The sequence below is a fragment of the Heliangelus exortis genome, chromosome 3 (assembly GCF_036169615.1).
Source record: "Heliangelus exortis chromosome 3, bHelExo1.hap1, whole genome shotgun sequence".
Taxonomy (NCBI): Eukaryota; Metazoa; Chordata; class Aves; order Apodiformes; family Trochilidae; genus Heliangelus; species Heliangelus exortis.
Genome location: NC_092424.1, coordinates 59,074,156 through 59,092,267, shown reverse-complemented (window position 1 = coordinate 59,092,267; position 18,112 = coordinate 59,074,156). Strand labels below are relative to the sequence as shown.

The 18,112-nt window shown below is 37.3% G+C and overlaps 1 protein-coding gene across 16 annotated transcripts in view; it reads left to right on the top strand.

The window, feature by feature from the left end:
* The window catches only part of EYA4 (EYA transcriptional coactivator and phosphatase 4), a 149,371-nt gene that overhangs the window by 10,027 nt on the left and 121,232 nt on the right, over positions 1 to 18,112 (top strand). For all 16 annotated transcript variants that reach the window (XM_071740872.1, XM_071740887.1, XM_071740876.1 and 13 more), the window contains one exon: positions 9,780 to 9,881. In XM_071740872.1, the coding sequence (XP_071596973.1) occupies positions 9,849 to 9,881 (33 nt within the window). In that variant the 5' untranslated portion in view covers positions 9,780 to 9,848. The remainder of the gene's footprint in view (positions 1 to 9,779; positions 9,882 to 18,112) is intronic.

Genomic DNA, 18,112 nt, shown 5'->3' with positions numbered 1-18,112 from the left:
GAGAGCAGATTGCTAAGAATAGTCTGGCTTGCTGAGTAAATTGTGAGCAAGTGGGTAGTATGTGCTTCATTACAAGCCAATGGTTTATTTAAAAAAAAAACCAAAACAACAGGAGACCTAGAAAGTGGTATCATAGCCAAAAAAAGGAGTAGTAATAGTTTTTAAGGAGTACTAGGCAGAGTAAGAGAGATTACATAACATGTAGATAATATGGGTGAAGCTACAGCTGGAAAGTGGTTCCCTCTTCTAGCTTTAGAAAGGAAGCTGGAAAAATAGGGAGAGCTTCAGTTATAAGATGACAGGAATAATTAAACAACTAAAAAACATGTCACTCCAAGGAATGAGCAGATTTTAGTTTACCAAAGGGAATGTAACATAGTTTGATCACAGCTAATAAATATTTAAGTGGGGGAAAGGAAATCTGGTAAAGGATCTGTTGCCAAAACAGTTGTTTACCTAAAATCTGAGAGTACCTGTTTTTTACACAATTGCTTTCTGTTGCATACTTGGTGCTGGCTCTTAGTAGAGAAGATTTGCCAGTGGAATGGTGAACTCTTCCAAGGACATGATGGCATTTCAGGTACAAATGGTGACTGCTGATGTGCCTGGAACCGTAATAGTGTTGGTAGCTTGTGTGAGCATCAGCAATGTGGACTACACATCACTTATATATGCACTTAATATTTGGGTTTTGGGATTTTTTTTGTTTTGTTTTGGTTTTGGTTCTTTTGTTTGTTTTTTGTGGGTTTTTTTGTTTGTTTGTTTGTTTGTTTTTGGGGTTTCTGTTTTGTTTTTGTTTGGAGTTTTTTGCTGTTGTTGACAGCAACCCTACTTTTCATTAGGAAATAAGTTGTATTTCTCCTACCAGGCCACAGCTGAGGTGTGCAGTTTTTTTGCAGGGTGGTTTTACTTTTATATTTCTGGCATTTTAAAATGTTCCATTGAAGAACTTCATGTGAAGCACTTGCAGTACAGGAATGGACTGGAGTGGCAGCTTCTGGGCAGGGACAGGTAATGATGCTGACAGCTGAAAAGGAGGAAGGGCAAGCTGCAATCTTCCTCTCTCACTGGGATTTTCTAGGAATCTTGGCTATTACTTGAATTTCTTCAGTAACTATCATTGTATACTCATACAGCTGAATATGCTCTTGAAACTATGTCATGGGTTTTTATAACAAATAGGATGTATAGGTACTCTGCTGTTGCAGCTTTCATTTTAACATGTGATTGGATTCTGTGGATTCATTTATCCACCCATGTAGAACTGCTGTTGGCTTTTACCCTGGAGTCTATGCTCATTTTTAGGTTCTCCTAAATTTGAAAACTATAAATAGGTCTTCTGTTTTAGAAATAACTCCTAATGTTACTTTATACTGTTTTTTTTGTCCCAAGGTGATATATTTTTTTTTTCTTCTGTTTGAAAGGTAGATTTAACATGTCTACTGGGGAGATGAAAGAAGAAATAATTAATATATTCAAGTCAACAGTGTTTCTTTAAATGTTCTGTCCAGCCAAGCATAGCCTTTTTCTTTCTGTTTTCAGTGGCTTGTTTATAAAGAACCAAAATGTTTTATTTGGTTTGTTTTCAGCTATTTAAAAAAAAAAAAAAAAAAAAAAAGCAGAATGTCACGGAAATTAACCAAAATATTCCATGTAGTAAAACCAAAAATCCTTCCTCCTAAAATAAAAATTTAAGAAAAAAATGGTGTAAAATACTGAAACGGCCACCTAGTAGGAAAACAAAGCTACAATTTTTTATTTTATTTTTTAATTATAAAATAATATGCATCTACCTGGCATCTTTGTATTGCTTTCCTATCCTCTTCACCACCATCACCTCGCCCTGCCCTCCTCCCCGGACACCATTTTTCTTTTTGTTAAGGATTGTGTAGGTTTGATCAATCATGAGTTCATGAGTTTGAAAACACTGTTTACATTTTTTTTTTTTTCTAATCTATTTCCCTTTATTTTTAGGCACACACAGTGGGATTCCAGATTAGATTTGTTTACAAAGTCATACCAGAAACACTCAGCATTACTTTTATTTATTTCTGTCTGGAATAACCTGTTATTGATTAATCTGGAAGGGGTCTGTGTTGCTGCAATGCCTTATCAAAGCATGAGTGAAGAGGTCTCTTGCACCTGGGGAGCCCGAAAGCCTCAATGGATTCACAGCTCTGCTTTCCATCTTGGCAATTTCATGGCATGTTGTGCAACGTTAGGATAAGGGAGGACTTGCTGAGTTTTTAATTCCGTACTCTGAAATTCTTAAAGCTAAGCCTTATTTGTTGCCCATGTGTGGAATGGGAAGAGTAGAGGAGTCAGTTTTTGGCATGTTTGAGTACCTGTAAATTTGGTACCCAGTTTCGCACTCAAGTATTATTTCAACTCAAGAAAATAAGATATGGTGCTTGCAGTTTTTTACCATCTGTCAAGAGGTCTTCCTGGTTTTCCATGTGTTTTCTTGTATGATGATAAAGGGATAGCAGGAAGAGCTCCTGTCATAAACTCTTTCCTATTTTACCTCTTTTATATACCTAGCTGATGAAGAAACCCCATGGGCTGTGTTGCTGTCTTGGTGCCTGCTTTTGACTGGTATTAAATGGTTTTATGTTGGTGAGACTTGTTTCTGTATTCGAAGTACCTGATGTAAAGTGGGAATATCATCTAAATTTTTCTTTAGTGAAATATCTACAAATACCACACAGGCCATGTCATCCTTTAGGAAACTGAGCTCAAGGAAGCAAACTGCACTAAACTGACAAATACACAAATGTTCACCAAAGACCAAAGAGAATTTGCAAGACTGTGTATAACAAATGTTTAGTGACTGGCAAGAAAGCAAATTATTTGACATGAATTTTGACAGGTTTTCAGTGTATTGCAGTTTGGTGGCATGAATTGCATCTGTTTTGGTTACTGTACTTGATGTATGGCATGGATTCACATGCTTAGAGAGGAAGATGGAAATTACACAGCTGTAACTGGGACATAACTTGTTATTTGTCAAAAGGAAAAAGGAAATGATGAGCAGAGAACTATGAATGCCTGATGGGTGTTGAAGACCCCTTCCCTGTTCTTAACATACGTGATAACCCAGTATGGGTAATTTTATTGTCTCAAGATGTGGAAATGGCTGAGCTGTGTTTCCAGGAGCAAACATTCTTTCATCTCCAGCAGGGATAACAGGCAGACCCTAGATCTTACATGAATCTGAGCTTTGGAGTTATCAGTGTCATGATGATGGAACACCAGGATTTTATTATTAATTCCCATTTTGGGTTTTTTTGTGCTAATAACAGCTGACATCACAGTTTGAAACTAAGTAATTTCTGAAGCAGGGTTTCTGTATACGTCAGAAACCCTACTGTATAACCAGTATATATATTAGAATAGATACTGTACACCCAGTTTAGACATATGCATGTTCTTAAGCCTTTCCATGACACATGCTGTGCTAGGATGAGAGTGCTGACCAGGTCCTGGAAGATGTCCTGCACAGCCCCCTCCACTTAGCTGTCACTTGTGTATTTTGCTGTGAGAGTGAGGGCTCTAGTTTATATAGGAGGTGGTGGCTGAGTCCCTTTGTTTTCCAGTTTTTTTGTTATCCTGGAAATTCCTCCTATGTTCCTTCCCTACAATTGATTAGCAAGATGATCTGAGTGCTTGCAGTCTGCAGGAAATTCACTTGTGCCCAGAAGCCTGCAAGAAGGAGACTGAGGTGCTGGATGAACTACAGTAATTCATATAATTCAAAATCAGGACTAATGTATCTTCTCCACCTAAGCAATTCATCTGCATAGCTCAAAGTGAATGGAGATGGTTCCCCCCTGCCTCCCAGTAGGGGCTACTGGGAGCTGAAATAATCTGTGTCCCAGGGCTGGTAGGGCACATTGGCCCATGCTGCACACCAAAGGCTCTGGCTCAGGAAGGAACTCATCACTCTGGAGGGCACAAACAAATTGGGAAGAGGGTCCTGAATGTGCTATGAAGTGTTTCAGAAAGCTCTAAAACTTCTCTAGGGCTGAAATTCTCATCTAGAACAAGCAGACTGAAACCAAAGAGACCCAGAGAGCCATATCTAACTCCTCAGAGATCACAGAATGCCAGGGGTTCGGATGGACCTTGAGTGGCCAAGAAGGCCAGTGGCATCCTGGGGTGTATTAAAAGGAGTGTGGTTAATAGGTCAAGAGAGGTTCTTTTCCCTCCCTACTCTGCCACGGTGAGGCCACATCTGGGATATTGTGTTCAGTTTTGGGCCCCAGGAAAGGGTGAGGGAGCTGGGTCTCTTCAGCTTGGAGGAGATTGAGGAATGACTTCATTGATGTGACATGAGGGCCTGAGGGGGAAAAAAAAAAAAAAAAAGTATTAGAAAAGGAGGTAGGGAAAGATGGGTATTCCATATTCCCCTTAATTCTGTAGTGTTTTACCTCATCTAAGTCAAAATATGCTTTCAAAATTTTCAAGCCACTTCTGTTTCCTGCAAGAGTGAGATTGAAAGGAATGTGAAAAGCAAAATTTAAGAGCTAGAATACAGAAATTCCATATATTTTTCTCCACCTGCCAGTTTTCCCCAGAAAAGTACGTTCCTTTCAAAAAAATACATGTATAACAGAAAACATGAATGCCAAAGAAGGTAAAAAAATAGTTAATGTAATATAACTATAAATTAGTTCTAAAATCAGCGCAATATCAAGCAATAGCTTTTTTGAAGTTACATTGAGAGCAGAGTTTTCATTTTGCCTTACAATACAAAAAAGCTGCTGTCTTTTTTTTCTTTTTTTTTTTTTTTTTTTTCCCCCAGCAAAACATGGACAAGCAGTGATCTTCAGTTTCTAGAAAGCACTGTGCTTACAATTTTGTTTATTTCTAAAGTGTTAATTCAGTATGGTTTTTATATTGACTTGCCTGCTGATAATGTCACTTTCATTTTGAAAAAGCTAGGTTATAAAGCACATCAACCTCTTTCCTCATCTAAGACATGGGCTTTTCTTCTTTTCCAAATGTGATACTACTGGGGACTAAAATAGCCATGTGTTTACTGTTCAAAAAACACCTTTGGACTGAAGATACAGGCTAAGTTGAAATTCTAATAAATCAGCATTTGTTTTCCTTTTAAATTGGGTTATATTTTATCTTTTTCACTTGAAGAATATGCATGCAGAAAACTTGAAGAATTTTTTTCTAAGAGAGAAATGATTGAATGTCAGGTGGCACCTGTACCCACTTTTCTGTTCCTTCAAGAGAATGAATTGTATGGTATAAAACCACTATGAAATAATCTATCTAATTTAGTGAGATTGCAGCACATATCAGTTCCTTGCACTGATTCTAGAGCAATTAATTTTCTCATTACCCGCCTTGCATAACCTTTCATAGTGCCTCAAATGTGCTCCACTCTCCTCTGATGTTCTGTAGTATTGGTGCAAACCCAGAGAGAGACTTGACAGGCTGGGGGAGGTCAAACCTTGGAGTCTGTCCTCATTTGTTGGCACCTTACTGCTGCACATCCTACCTACATTCAGATGCAGTTATAAGCACTAAGTGCTTCTAATATCAAAGGTTTCTGAAGCAGAGGGGTAGAATATGGGAGATTACTCAATTTGTGACCACTTCTCACCCAATGTTTTGATTCTTAACCTGTGGCTGTGCTAGAAATGAATTAGTTGTGGTTCTGAGTTAATTGTGTTAACCACCATGGCATCCTTTCTGTTTAAGCTTCTTATCAACACATTTCGAAGTATAAAAACCAATATAGTGAGTAGGATCCTGCAGCTCCTGTACTAGACAGCCAGAGCATCACCGTGATATAATCTCAGCAGGTGATCTTCAGGTAAAACAGAATAACCTGAAATTGTGACCAAGAGGATAACCATGTGAAGAAAACTCTTGTGGTAGAAACTGAGGGCCTCTCCTACCCCATAAATTCATTTAGGAAGACCGAATCTTAATTGACAAAGAAAGAACTTTCTTCCTCAGTGTTTGGGTTGAAGTGAAAAAGAGGAAAAAAAGTCTCTGATGGCCAAACTCCTCTACCAGATGATGGATTCTTTTTGGAGCTCCATCTCTCCATCTGGCTGACTGGAGGGCCTGAAGCAGACTCTGAATTACTCTTGGAAAATGTTAAGGCATTTAAGGTTGGTTTTTACCTGTGATTCCTCAAGCTTCACATTCTTCTGGAAGTTGCAGCACAGGATCATACTAGACATCCCATAGAAAATGAAACTGCTCAGGTCAGTTCTTTATTTGTTGCAGTTCTAATTTTCTGAAGAAATGACTGTGAAGGGAGAGGTTCCATCTTAGCTGTCTTACATTTTCAATCATTTACAAAGCAGTATGCAGCAGATCCTCAAATAGTTTTGCTTGCTTGCTTTTTTAGCTTATGGGTCTATCTTTGGGAGGAAACACATGTTTTTTCTCATGGTCCAGTCCTGGAAGTTGCAGTTTAAATTTGATGAAGTGTTTTATTCACACAGATAATAAATAAATAAATAAATAATTAGATTTAAATGCATTTGTTGATGAAGAAAGTCAGGACTCCTCCTAATTAAGAATTTCTTAGAAAGGTAAAATTTTTATCTGGGAGCATAAAACACTTCATCAGTTTTAAAGCCACATCTGCAAGGACTGGATCAAGAGCAGAAACAGGCATTTTTCGTCAGTCTGGCTTTTCTGTGAGTTTAAGACTTTTAACAACAGTTTTAAAAATATTTAAACCCAGTTAGAAACACTTTCAATATAACTGGGATAAGAGTGCCCTCCTTCCCTCTGTTTTTAATCTAGTTCTCTTGATGGGATAAACTACAAGGTTGTATTGGTAACTGGATTATTGCCTCATAAAACAGCATGAGGTTACTATTATCCTTTAATTTTATATCTTTATTAGTGAGTAATGTTGGTCTTATTTAAATCACTGACTTCTCTAATGGTTTTCTCCTCTTTTACAAATTTATAAAAGTAAATCCTAAAGGATTTGGTCTAAGTGCAATTGGCATAACTGCCATTATAAAAATCATTGTGTTAGCAGTTGGTAATAATCAGCCACTTTAACTGGGCTTAAAGTGAAGCAGGATTTAGGTCTTGATAGGCAGAATACTCATAAAATATTAATTCTTAATTTTATTTCAAAAAGCTCCATTTTCTGTAAGAGGATTTGAATTTTGAGGTGGTGTGAAGATGAACAACAGAGCCCTAGGAACTATGAAGATTTGGCATGTTCATGCAAAGGACATATTTAACATATTGCGCATTTCTTCAAAGACTACAAAAAGCTTGTCTTTGTCTTGAAATTCATTAAAGTTTAAAAATTTGTGAAGGTCATTGTGGTTTAGAAGGCAACTAATACAAGTGGCATATTTAGTGACATGGTCCAGTGGATGCATGAATTCTGGTACACAACACTCATATTGTGGGTCAGTCACAGGCTGTTCTCAATAGTAAAACTCCTGTTGGAGGTATTTACCATACTGATAAGATTTTTTTTAAAGGATGAATGTGACATACATCTGCTGATTTCAGTGTGCTTTGGTTAAGATAATGGTCAGTGTGGAAAGAAACTGGAATATGTATGGTTCTGTAGCTGAGCTGTAGTTGCGTTTCACAACAAAAGTGAGGGCTCTGCTACCTTCAGTGACTGACAGACAGAATTAGAGCATTTAATGGTTGAATGCAAGCCAGGTACTGTCAGTCAGTAAATTTAGAAACAGTAAATTTTTTACAGTCAGTAAACTTAGAAACAAACAATTCATTCTGAATCTTGTCATTTACTACTGCGTGCTTTCTGCAGGCAATCTTACAAATGCAATACCATGCACATGCTTTGAGCTCTTAATTGAATTAATTTTTTGTTTAAGTTATTAACGGAATATTTTAGGGTTTGTTGTGAAAGTTCATATTTGTGTTTGGAATTACATCCTTGGTCAGGGGCTGCCACAGGAAATGCCTGCTGTGTAGAGCTGCTTTCTCTCAAAATAACCATTGTTCTTGGTAGACTTCTGAGATTTGCCTATAGTAGTTGTTTTGAAGAAGGCTTTAAATTCCCCTTTTTTTCACCACTGGATGAAGACTGCAGAAGATTTTTACAAATGCAAGGGTGTGGCTCAACATTGACAATAAACCAGGAGAGGTGGTTACTGTTCTGGTGAAGGCACCATGGGTGAAGAAGTCACTGGCTTTGACCTCTCTGAAATCAAGAGGACACTGAAGCCATTTTGGAAAGCTGGAATTATTTTCAGCTTTCTGATATGATGAAATCCATACAACATGATTTGCTTGCAGTTTGTCTTTTCCTTATGTAGCATCATGGTAGAAATTAATGAAATGTGAATGAAAATCTTTTTGGAACTTGAAGAAGAGGGAAGGAAAGCAGGAGTGTGTAATTTACTGGCAGGAAAAAGGGGAAATAGAGAGAGACTGGAAAGAGGATAGATTTGGGCTGTAGATGTTCAAGTTCTAGGATATACCTAATGCAAAATACAAGGATATACCTAATGCAAAATACAAGTTTTGGGAGTTATATTTTGAGGACTAAACAGAGGTATGGTGAGCAAGTGGCACTTCTGACTAGGGGAGGAGGTAACTACAGGGCAACACAGGGAGGTGGGTGGGGATATGTGGGTGCAATGGTTCATTGCTCCTCTTGCTTTCAAATGTTCTGGCTGCAGAGCTGTACACTGTTTAATTTCAGGTGAGCCAAAATTATCTTTATGCAGGGTGGAAGTAATCTGAGGAGTGCTTGCTGGTCAGATTTTAAAACAAAGATCTGTAATATACTTATGTTACTGGGCATACTCCCAGGTAATATTTTCTTGGGGTGCCTTGTTGATAAACAAATCCAGGTAATGCTGACAAATCCAGGTTGGTTGGGTTCCTGAATTTATTTTACACAGTATTTTATATACACACAATATAATATATATATTTTATTTTCTTTTAAATGTAACACTAGGTTTGATGGATTATTATGACTATGCATATGTGACATATCCCTGGTATTTGTTCAAAATTATGAAAATTTACATAACCTGAAAGTCGATCTTTTCTGAGAGTGGAGACTGATATAATTGCATAGCTTTGTAGTTAAGTTTACTTAATTGTTCATATGCAGAACTCTTAGAAAATATAATTTGCTTATTGAAGATCTCAGTATCTGATAAGAGTGGTTTACCCTATGAGAGAAGACAAACACATAGCAGATAATTTGGGTAATGTCAGTCATTTGGCACTTTGTTGGGAGCTTCTTGTTATAAACCACTGTGTATTTTATTTAATCCTAAAGGAATTTAATGGACCTTAGAGGATTTCATGGTCATAATTGCATAATAACCTTTTTCTGCCAGGCACTTAATGACTAAGAGGTTATCATTAAATGTGCATTAAACAGTTTTGTTTGGCATTCCGTAATTGTCTTACTAATATGAACTCCCAAGTGTTATCTTTTGTTGTCTACTTAAGCAGCTGCCTGTATTAAACATTTTAAATTTTTATTCACTTGTTTCCATAACTATTTTCTCTTGCAGGATTTGAAGACTTGTTACTTAAGTGTGTTCTTTTTTCTGCTGGTGTATTTTAAATATCTTCCTGAAAGAATAGCGGAGAAGTTGAAACATTTTAGATATGAAATTAGACTTCATAAGAATCAATGAGAACTTTGCAGATTTTAGAGAAACGTGGCCTCTAAAATAGCGGGAGAGGATAGAGGTTTTGTTTATTGTTGATTTTTGCCTGAGAACTGAGGACCACAGGCTTACATATTAATATGTCTCTTCTTTCTATTTTAGGCTACTGAGCTGTAAATTGAAGGGAAGATAATTTCTGTCTGTGGTGGAAAAGAAAGGTGAATAACCTCCATGGAAGACTCTCAGGATCTAGGTGAACAGTCAGTAAGTACAAATGTTGCTAAACTTAATGAAATAAGCTGAGCTTTGTTGAAGTTTTGTTTGAAGGGATTTTACTTCAGATTTGAGAATTACAGTGACATCTAGAGAAAGCTTCTGAGCTTTTAAATTCAAATATTTTGACTTCATACATGAAATTACCTGGAGTACTGTGTCGAGTTCTGGAGCCCCTATTACAGGAGGGATGTGGATGTGCTGGAGCGTGTCCAGAGAAGGGCTGTGAGGATGATCAGAGGGCAGGAGCAGCTCTCCTATGAAGACAGACTGAGAGAGTTCAGATTGTTCAGTCTGGAGAGGAGAAGGCTCTGAGGAGACCTTACTGTAGCCTTCCAGTATCTGAAGGGGGCTACAAGAAAGCTGGTGAGGGACTTTTTAGGATGTCAGGTAGTGATAGGGCTGGGGGAATGGATTAAAACTAGGGGAGGGTAGATTTAGATTAGATATCAGGAAGAAGTTCTTTACCATGAGGGTGGTGAGACACTGGCACAGGTTGCCCAGAGAGGTGGTGGAAGCCCCAATCCCTGGAAGTTTTTAAGGCCAGGCTGGACAGGGCTCTGAGCAACCTGATCTGGTGGGAGGTGTCCCTGAACATGGCAGGGGGGCTGGAACTACGTGATCCTAAAGGTCCCTTCCAACCCTGAAAATTCTATGATCTAATTCTATGAAATAAATGGTTTCAACCTTATTGCTTACTTGTTGAAGGTAAAAGGTCACATTTATATAGGATCTTGTAGAGCTGGAATTGTTGCAAGCATGATGGATATAATTAAAGTGCACTGGAAGAATAAAATCTTAAGAACTACCACAGTGGTATGTCTTCAATAATGTTAAAATAATTGTATCAAAATGTAAATCTATAGTGGTCTATAAGTTTTGCTAAAGCCAGAGTTACCAGAAACATGAACAAGATATTTCAGATGGTCAGTCTGTGGCAGATGACAGATGTGAGTTCTTTCAGGACTCTCTTAGATTTAAAGGGGTCTGAGAATTGACAGCCTATCTCCCTGTCCTTTGTCAGAAGGAAATTTCCCTTGTCATTGATGAAAAAGCTTGAAAAACAGGATGGACATTTCTTCTTCTTTTTCCTTTCCTTTGAGGATGTGGACTCCAGATTTCCTGGCTACTAGCCTGCAGTTCTGAGAAGGCAGATCAAATGATGCTCTGATCAAATTTAAAATTGACTGGGCTTGCCATCCAATGTGGTGTCTTTGTTTTTAACATCTTAATTTCTAGTGGTCACCCTGCTGGCACATTTTGCAAGTTACCATGATCCCCACAAATCTCATCTGAGGGCTCAGTGTACTAAAGATCAGTAAAGGAATTTCATTTTTCTATTTCTGACATGTTGAAAGGGGTTATCCATGTAATAAACTAGTTTAAATATATTTTTATAGCAGAGATTTTTATAGGTGACAAGTGCAAGGAACTGAGAAGAGTTGCATGTGTTTATAAAATGTCAGTGATTTTCTTTACTAGGGAGTGCTTTGCTCCTGACTGCATAGCTCCTATCTGAGACTTTATCTTGGATCAGAGTTTTATTGCTGATTTAAAATTATACCGAACTGGAAAGTCTTAGCAGTGTCTTAAGTCACCATGGTGGCACTACTTGGGACAGCTGCACGTATTTATGTATTTAAACTGTTCCAAACCAAAACTTAAGAGCCTGTAAAAACTACGTGGCTTCATAATTTAATAAAGTTTTATAAATGTCATAAAAGATGAAGCAGAAGTTCTTCTCTCATAGCCTGTGAAACAATTATTTTGTGCACTATAATTAGTATGGTTATTAATAGGAATTAGATGAGCCAGTTTAGCCTAGTGTAAAAATGTGTTTTCATAGCAGTTAAAATGTTCATGCAATACTGGATGCCTGTTAAATGCATGTTTTAGTAGCCATTTCATTACCTTATTGTAGTGTAATGTCTGTAGTTTTTGATGGTTGCTACGTAGTTTTATGCTAACGTGTGAGAACAATCTTTCAGATTACAATTTGAGTGGAATCTGTGATATATTGCATATAAATTTGCTGTCATTAAGCTATTGATAGTGTCACATCAAATTGTAATTCAAGACAAAAATTTCTTCCTACTCTTTAACGTGTGGCAGAACTTCAGCATAAAGGGTGGGAATAGTTCCCTTCCATCACTCTCTTTCTCCAAGTGTACACCCAGACTAAGATCTCACCAAGGTGTTGGACACTGTCCTGGAAAAGGAATTGTGATGCGAGGCCCCTCTGCCTAGAGCAGATGCTGAACATTCATTTCCCCATATCAAAAGCCTTTTTCAGTATTATATCATGATTAAACTCCTCTCACCACCAAGTTTTAAAAAAGAAAATAGTGTTTCTGGCGTAGTTCTTTAAAAGCCACAGGACAAGAGTGTAAGCTCTATATCCCAGCTAGAAGGAGGTATTCTTTAGCTGAGACTTGGGTGATTTAAACTCTAGGGAAGTACCAGATATATATCCTGTAGCCCTTCTGTTTGTATGCCCTGGTGTTTGGTAGTGGTTACTGCGTTTTGTACTGGTTAGCTCTAAGCAGTTTCTTCTCATCATATAGGATTTCTGGTTCTTGACATGTTCAAGGAGCTTCATTCTGGCTTCAGCATTCCCTCTGGGAGCTGGGCACATAAAATTTAGATCATGGGAATGGAAGGAGCTGAAGTATCTAGCTGCTGCTGCAAGCATATTAGATAGTGTGAATAAGCATGAATGCAAGACCTGTGCTCAAACTTGTGCTGGCACCTTGCCTTGAATGTTCTAGTTTTGGTTACTTGACTGCCTGTCTCTGCAACTGAGATGGGTTAGAAGGTGCTTGCTCTTGGATGGCATGTTTCATGGACATCTGAGTTTTCTGAGGAGAGACATTCCTTTATTGAATTCATTTCTCTGGGAAGTCTGGTAAGAGTATTTCATCCTTGGGAAAGGAGGCCAGGAACAGTTACTTGGCACAGAGAAGAAAGTTAATTTTCAAGTTTTACTTTAAAGAAAAATAAAATATACTAATTTATGCAACTAGGTTGTCCTCCTGAAGTATGATGGACTGTAGTGTAGCTTTTATTCTGACCATCTTCTCCATAATTCTGAGATTACGATTACTGATCTCAAGATTTTGCTGTTTTCTCTGTCTTCTATTCTTTTAAAGCACACTTATATGAAACCATTGGTTCTATGATTTCTATCCTTAAACTATATCACAGTCAGGTGAAACTCCTGTAACTGTAGCTATGAGGAATTCCACAGCATCCTTGTTGCCATATGTGAAATATCTTGACCAATTTTTTCTCAAAGCAATGACTGCATTACCAGGTGCTACTTCAGAAATCCAAGTGTAGCTCTGTTCTCCAAGTCTCTAAAGAACTGCATTTGATTGAACTGAGCAGCTTCTGTGTTTTCTGAGATGCCAGCTTGATTAGGTATAATTTATATGCCATTTATAGTATTTTGTTTTATTTTTTTTAATTTTTATTTATTTATTTATTTTTATTTAATTTATTTTTCCTATTTTTATTTCTAGTAAATAGCTTTATCCTGGAACATTTTAAATCTTTATGCACTGACTGACTGTCACTCTGTAGAGTCTCTTCTCTGAGAAATCCATTGTACTCCCTTTTCTTTGCCCTCTCATTCCCAGTCTCATGAGGCAGAGGTGGAAGAGTCAGGTTTTGAGATCATACAGTGATAAAAAAGTCAGAATAAAATTTATTGTACTTTGGCTTTTCTGCCTATACACACAGTTGTGTTGCTAAATAGTTCTATTTTGAAGATCAGCAGGAAAATGATACAAGTTACTGCCTGATACAGACGAGAGCTGGGATCCATCAGGTGCTTCTGAGAACCAGTGGGTCCCTGCAGCTGGGATGGAGCTGGCTCATCATGGTACTGTACCCTCAGGGGAGGGAGGCTGTGTCCTAAAGAGCTTTTAACTGTCTTTTTCTTTCCTGTTCAGATGCAGAATATGCTCCCATATCCATGCATAGTCAGCTTACAGTACTCTGAAAGAGAACCAAAATAGTTAGACATGTATTTCACAGACAGAAAATAACCAAATGGTCCATTTTATATACTGGTGCAATGTCTGTTACCATGTGCAGGCCACTACTGATCAAGTAAAAGAATATCTAAAGCCACAGAAATTGGTTTTACACAGACAAATGTAGCTAGGCAAAAAGGTACTTTCAACAGCTGTGACTTTATGAATACTAAAAAAAATTTTATGGTATAATAAAACACATTAGATTGTTACTGTTACAGCAACCTTCAAAATAAACATGATGATTTTTTTACTAAATTCTAACTGGAATTACTTTTTTTCAAAAAGTAATTTTCATGTTAAAAATGCTTTTGTTTAGTTTTGAAATGGGAGAAAAAGAAACTACAGATCCTGTATTCACACAGAATCTAGCAGTTGAGAGACAAAATTTTTTTGAGACTAATCTTGGAGATGGTTAGTAAAATGACAAATGTTTAGTACCTAAATAGTCCTCTGCTGCACCTTCTATAGAAAACACACAGGATTTTGAGAACCATAGTTTTATGCTCTTCATTTTGTCTCCTACTTGTTATTTGCTGTTCAATATGTATTAGTAGAAGAAAAATAATGTGGCTGGTAACTTGGTAGTTTAGGGTTTCAAAGGGCCTTATTACAAACTGGTGTAATTTCATCCCCTGGCCCCTTTATATAACAGGGTGCATATTTAGATTACTTCATTTTATCCTAGAATTAAACAATAGATTGCAGTGCTGTAGGACAGGGCACTAGCAGATGTGAGGCTAAACCCAAAGAACAGGTTTTCACATTTGTGATGTTTGGACAATCATCCCCATTGTGCCCTGGGTAAGTTATTTGCTTTTCATCAGATAATACAGCCTATCATATCTGTTACTTGCATTTCTTTCCTACTTGTAGCTGGACAGTCCTTAGCAACCTTTTTGGACAGTGTTGTTTTGGCTGTTTTGGTTTTGTTTTAAAATGTGCAGGTGTCAGATGTGACCCCCTCACAGGCCAGTTTTCAGCTGTAGTTGCTTCTCTGTTGCACGAGTCCTTGTGCTTGCAGCAGTTGGTCTTCCCCAGTCTGAGCTGGGCAGTCTGCTTGAGCCGAGGAATCTTCTGCTAAAGCTCATTTAAATTAAAAATTGTGACTTTTCAATGTCAGTCATACTTTGAAGACTTGTGTATCACAGCAGAGAGTGCTGTGGTTATATCTCAGTGACAGCAGTATTTGTAGGACTTGGGATTTCAGAGGCAACTCATATTGTCAAATTAGCAATGTTGGTTGAAAGAGCTTCTGGAGGTCACCTAGTCTAGGTTCTGGTCGTGAAATGGTGGCAGTATGCACAAATATTTCAGTTATGAAAGCAATGAAATCTATTACATTTTGATAAGGAAATACCCTCTGAAGGAATTGGGTTCTTAGCAAGCAAAAAAGAATTGCCTTAATGAGCGATTAATTGCTTTTAACTAAAAGGAATCACTGAAGGAAAATGTCATACCTTGAAGTAAAAGCAAATCAGCATGTATTTTCCAAGGTACATTTCACAGCATTTTGGAGAGTTGCTTAGGTATTTTATCATGCCTTTCTTATAGAGCCAGAAATTGGCATAGAGAGATGGCTTGCCGTGGGTGATTCAAAATTATCATCCACTTTGATTTACTGTTGATAAAGAATAAAATGTGATAATATTATTCCCTGTCTGTAATCTAATAGGAATTTAAGGCAGTTGTTCTCTTCCTGCTGGAGGACTTACATATGTAATAATCACCTCTGGAAACACATAAATACTGTTTTCCTAAGTACTTTGCCTTCTAAACACTTCAGCATTCTGTCATTTCTACACCATTATCCACTAGTGCTAAATTTGAAGGTGCTTTTTCCAAAACACATTAACAGTTTTGTATGTGCTCTATTTTTCCCATTTATCAAATGGGACAGGCCAAATAAGACAACACTCAAAAGCAGATAATGCATTTTGGCATGTGGAATAAACTGAGCTGATCCATGTTTAGATGAATTGTGGATTGCTGGCAAAATACAGTTTAGCATTTGCCAAGTATACAAATCTTCACCATAGGCACACAGGAATAGAAATATGCATTTCCTTCTGAGTCAATAAAAATTATGATTTGAAAGCACTTTTCATTAAAAACTAAATAGATAATCCCTTCAAAAATTATCCAACAGAATGTGTCAGAACAATGTCCATGGCTTATAACCTTGCGAGATGTGGTGAGAAGAGGGGTTGGCAAACAAATGTTCCTGTCATTGTCACTGTCATGTCTTTTCTGGTTCAGCTCTCCACCTGTCTCCTGGGAGATGTCACTTAGGCAGCATCAGAGGATTAAATGGAGAAGCATTGTATGGGCTGTGTTTAATAATAAGGGAAGCCAATAAAAGAAATATGTTCTGTTGTCACATGCTGTCCTTGGAGCGCTGATGAGGACTCACACACAACTGCTCTACAGCTTGTTAGGACTGGTGTTCCTGACTCCAGAGAGGAGGCCATAGACTGGAATTTAGGGGTGAAACTACCTGGGAAAATTTCACTTCTTTAAGCTATGTAAACTTCCTTCAAAGTAAATACTGGCTTCTGCACAGAGGGCTCTGGGGTTCCTGTAGTGTGGAATCTTGGATCAATAGTGATGTTACAGCTCTGATTCTACAGAGGTATCAGAGGTGTCTTTTACTATATAACACCAGATAATACAGGTAGGAAAAAAAAATAAGGAAAAAACTTGTTTGAAAGGCCTGACAACTAGCCCAATTTAGACCTTCTCTGGTGCTTCAACAAGGGCTTTTTCACCTAAGAAAATATTTGTGTATATGTCTGTATACATAGCTTTAGAACACGATCCAGTAAAAGGTATTGCCTCTTCTTACAATTGATGATTCTATACATTAAATCATGAGAAACTGACAGACACCTTTCAAGCTCTGCAGATGGATTTTGCTTGTAAGATATTACACTTTTTCAAGCATTTAAATTGCTAAATTTATACTCTACTTTTAATTCATTTTAATATTATATTTTAATTTAGGGTTAATCATGAAAATTCCAAGGATGTGCATGTTGGTCCTTTCTTCTGTGAATGCAAAATGATAATATGATTTCCTTAGGACAGTGATTGTGTATCAGCTTAGGTTGCTGATTTTCACAGTGTTAAGGTAACATGTCCAGAAATACTTCAGTAAAGAGGAATCGGAGTTTTGTATTTGACAAAATGACAGTGAATCAATCTTTAGCCTGTTCATTTTGTAAGGCTAAAAGGCTAGTACTTTCATGTCTGTTAAATGGCTATGCCTACATTTTCAGTTGAAAAGTATGGATTGCACTAAGTATATATTTGTTTTATTCTCTCTGATTTTTGTAAAATGTCCAGGTGCAGCAGTGCTGAAGAATGTGTGGGACTTAAGGGATGTGATTAAGCTTACTGACATAAATGGTGTTTCTCATGTGCTTTGCGTTAGGCATGTGCTTAAATACTTCTCTGAAAACGACTTGGAAATCTAGTACAAAATAAAAGCAATAATTTTAGAAATATTTTATTAGGAAATACTTCTGAGTGAATGATGTGTGGCTATAGCTAATATTTGTTCAGCATCATATAACGGTCATGGTTTCTGTCTTCTTCCTGCAGTAACTTTTCTGTGAGCTCTAACTCAGTAGCTGAGTGACTTGCAAGTCAAATCCTATTAAAAATGAGAAGAATGACAGGGAGAAGTGTTACATTTTTAAGTAATAAAACGACACTAGATGAAGAGTCTAATTTCCTATTTTATAAAATATGTCTTAAAAATATTGGGGACATGGAGACCCATTAAACCACACTCACACCTTTGAATTCTTTTATATTAACTTAAATATCTAGCAGCTTAAAGGAGGAAAAATTGAGTGTTGAAATGTTATGGCTATAGTGAATGGAAATACTTTTGCCATAATATAACTTAAGGCAGAACTTGACTCAGAGGACCTCATTGAAGAAAGTGCAAAACTTGTGTTGCTTCTTTATTATCTATTAATTTGTAAAATAATGTGCTTTAAAATTTTTTCATCCTCCATGCTCCTGAAAGCAACACCTGATGAAAGATGAGAATATTGTTTTTACAGCATGGCAGCACTTGGACTTCATCAGCAGTCAAACTTGCTTTAGTCCAAGGGATGCACAGACCCAAATATGAAGGAGCATTGCAGCTGGGATACAAGAGTTTTGTGTTGGAGT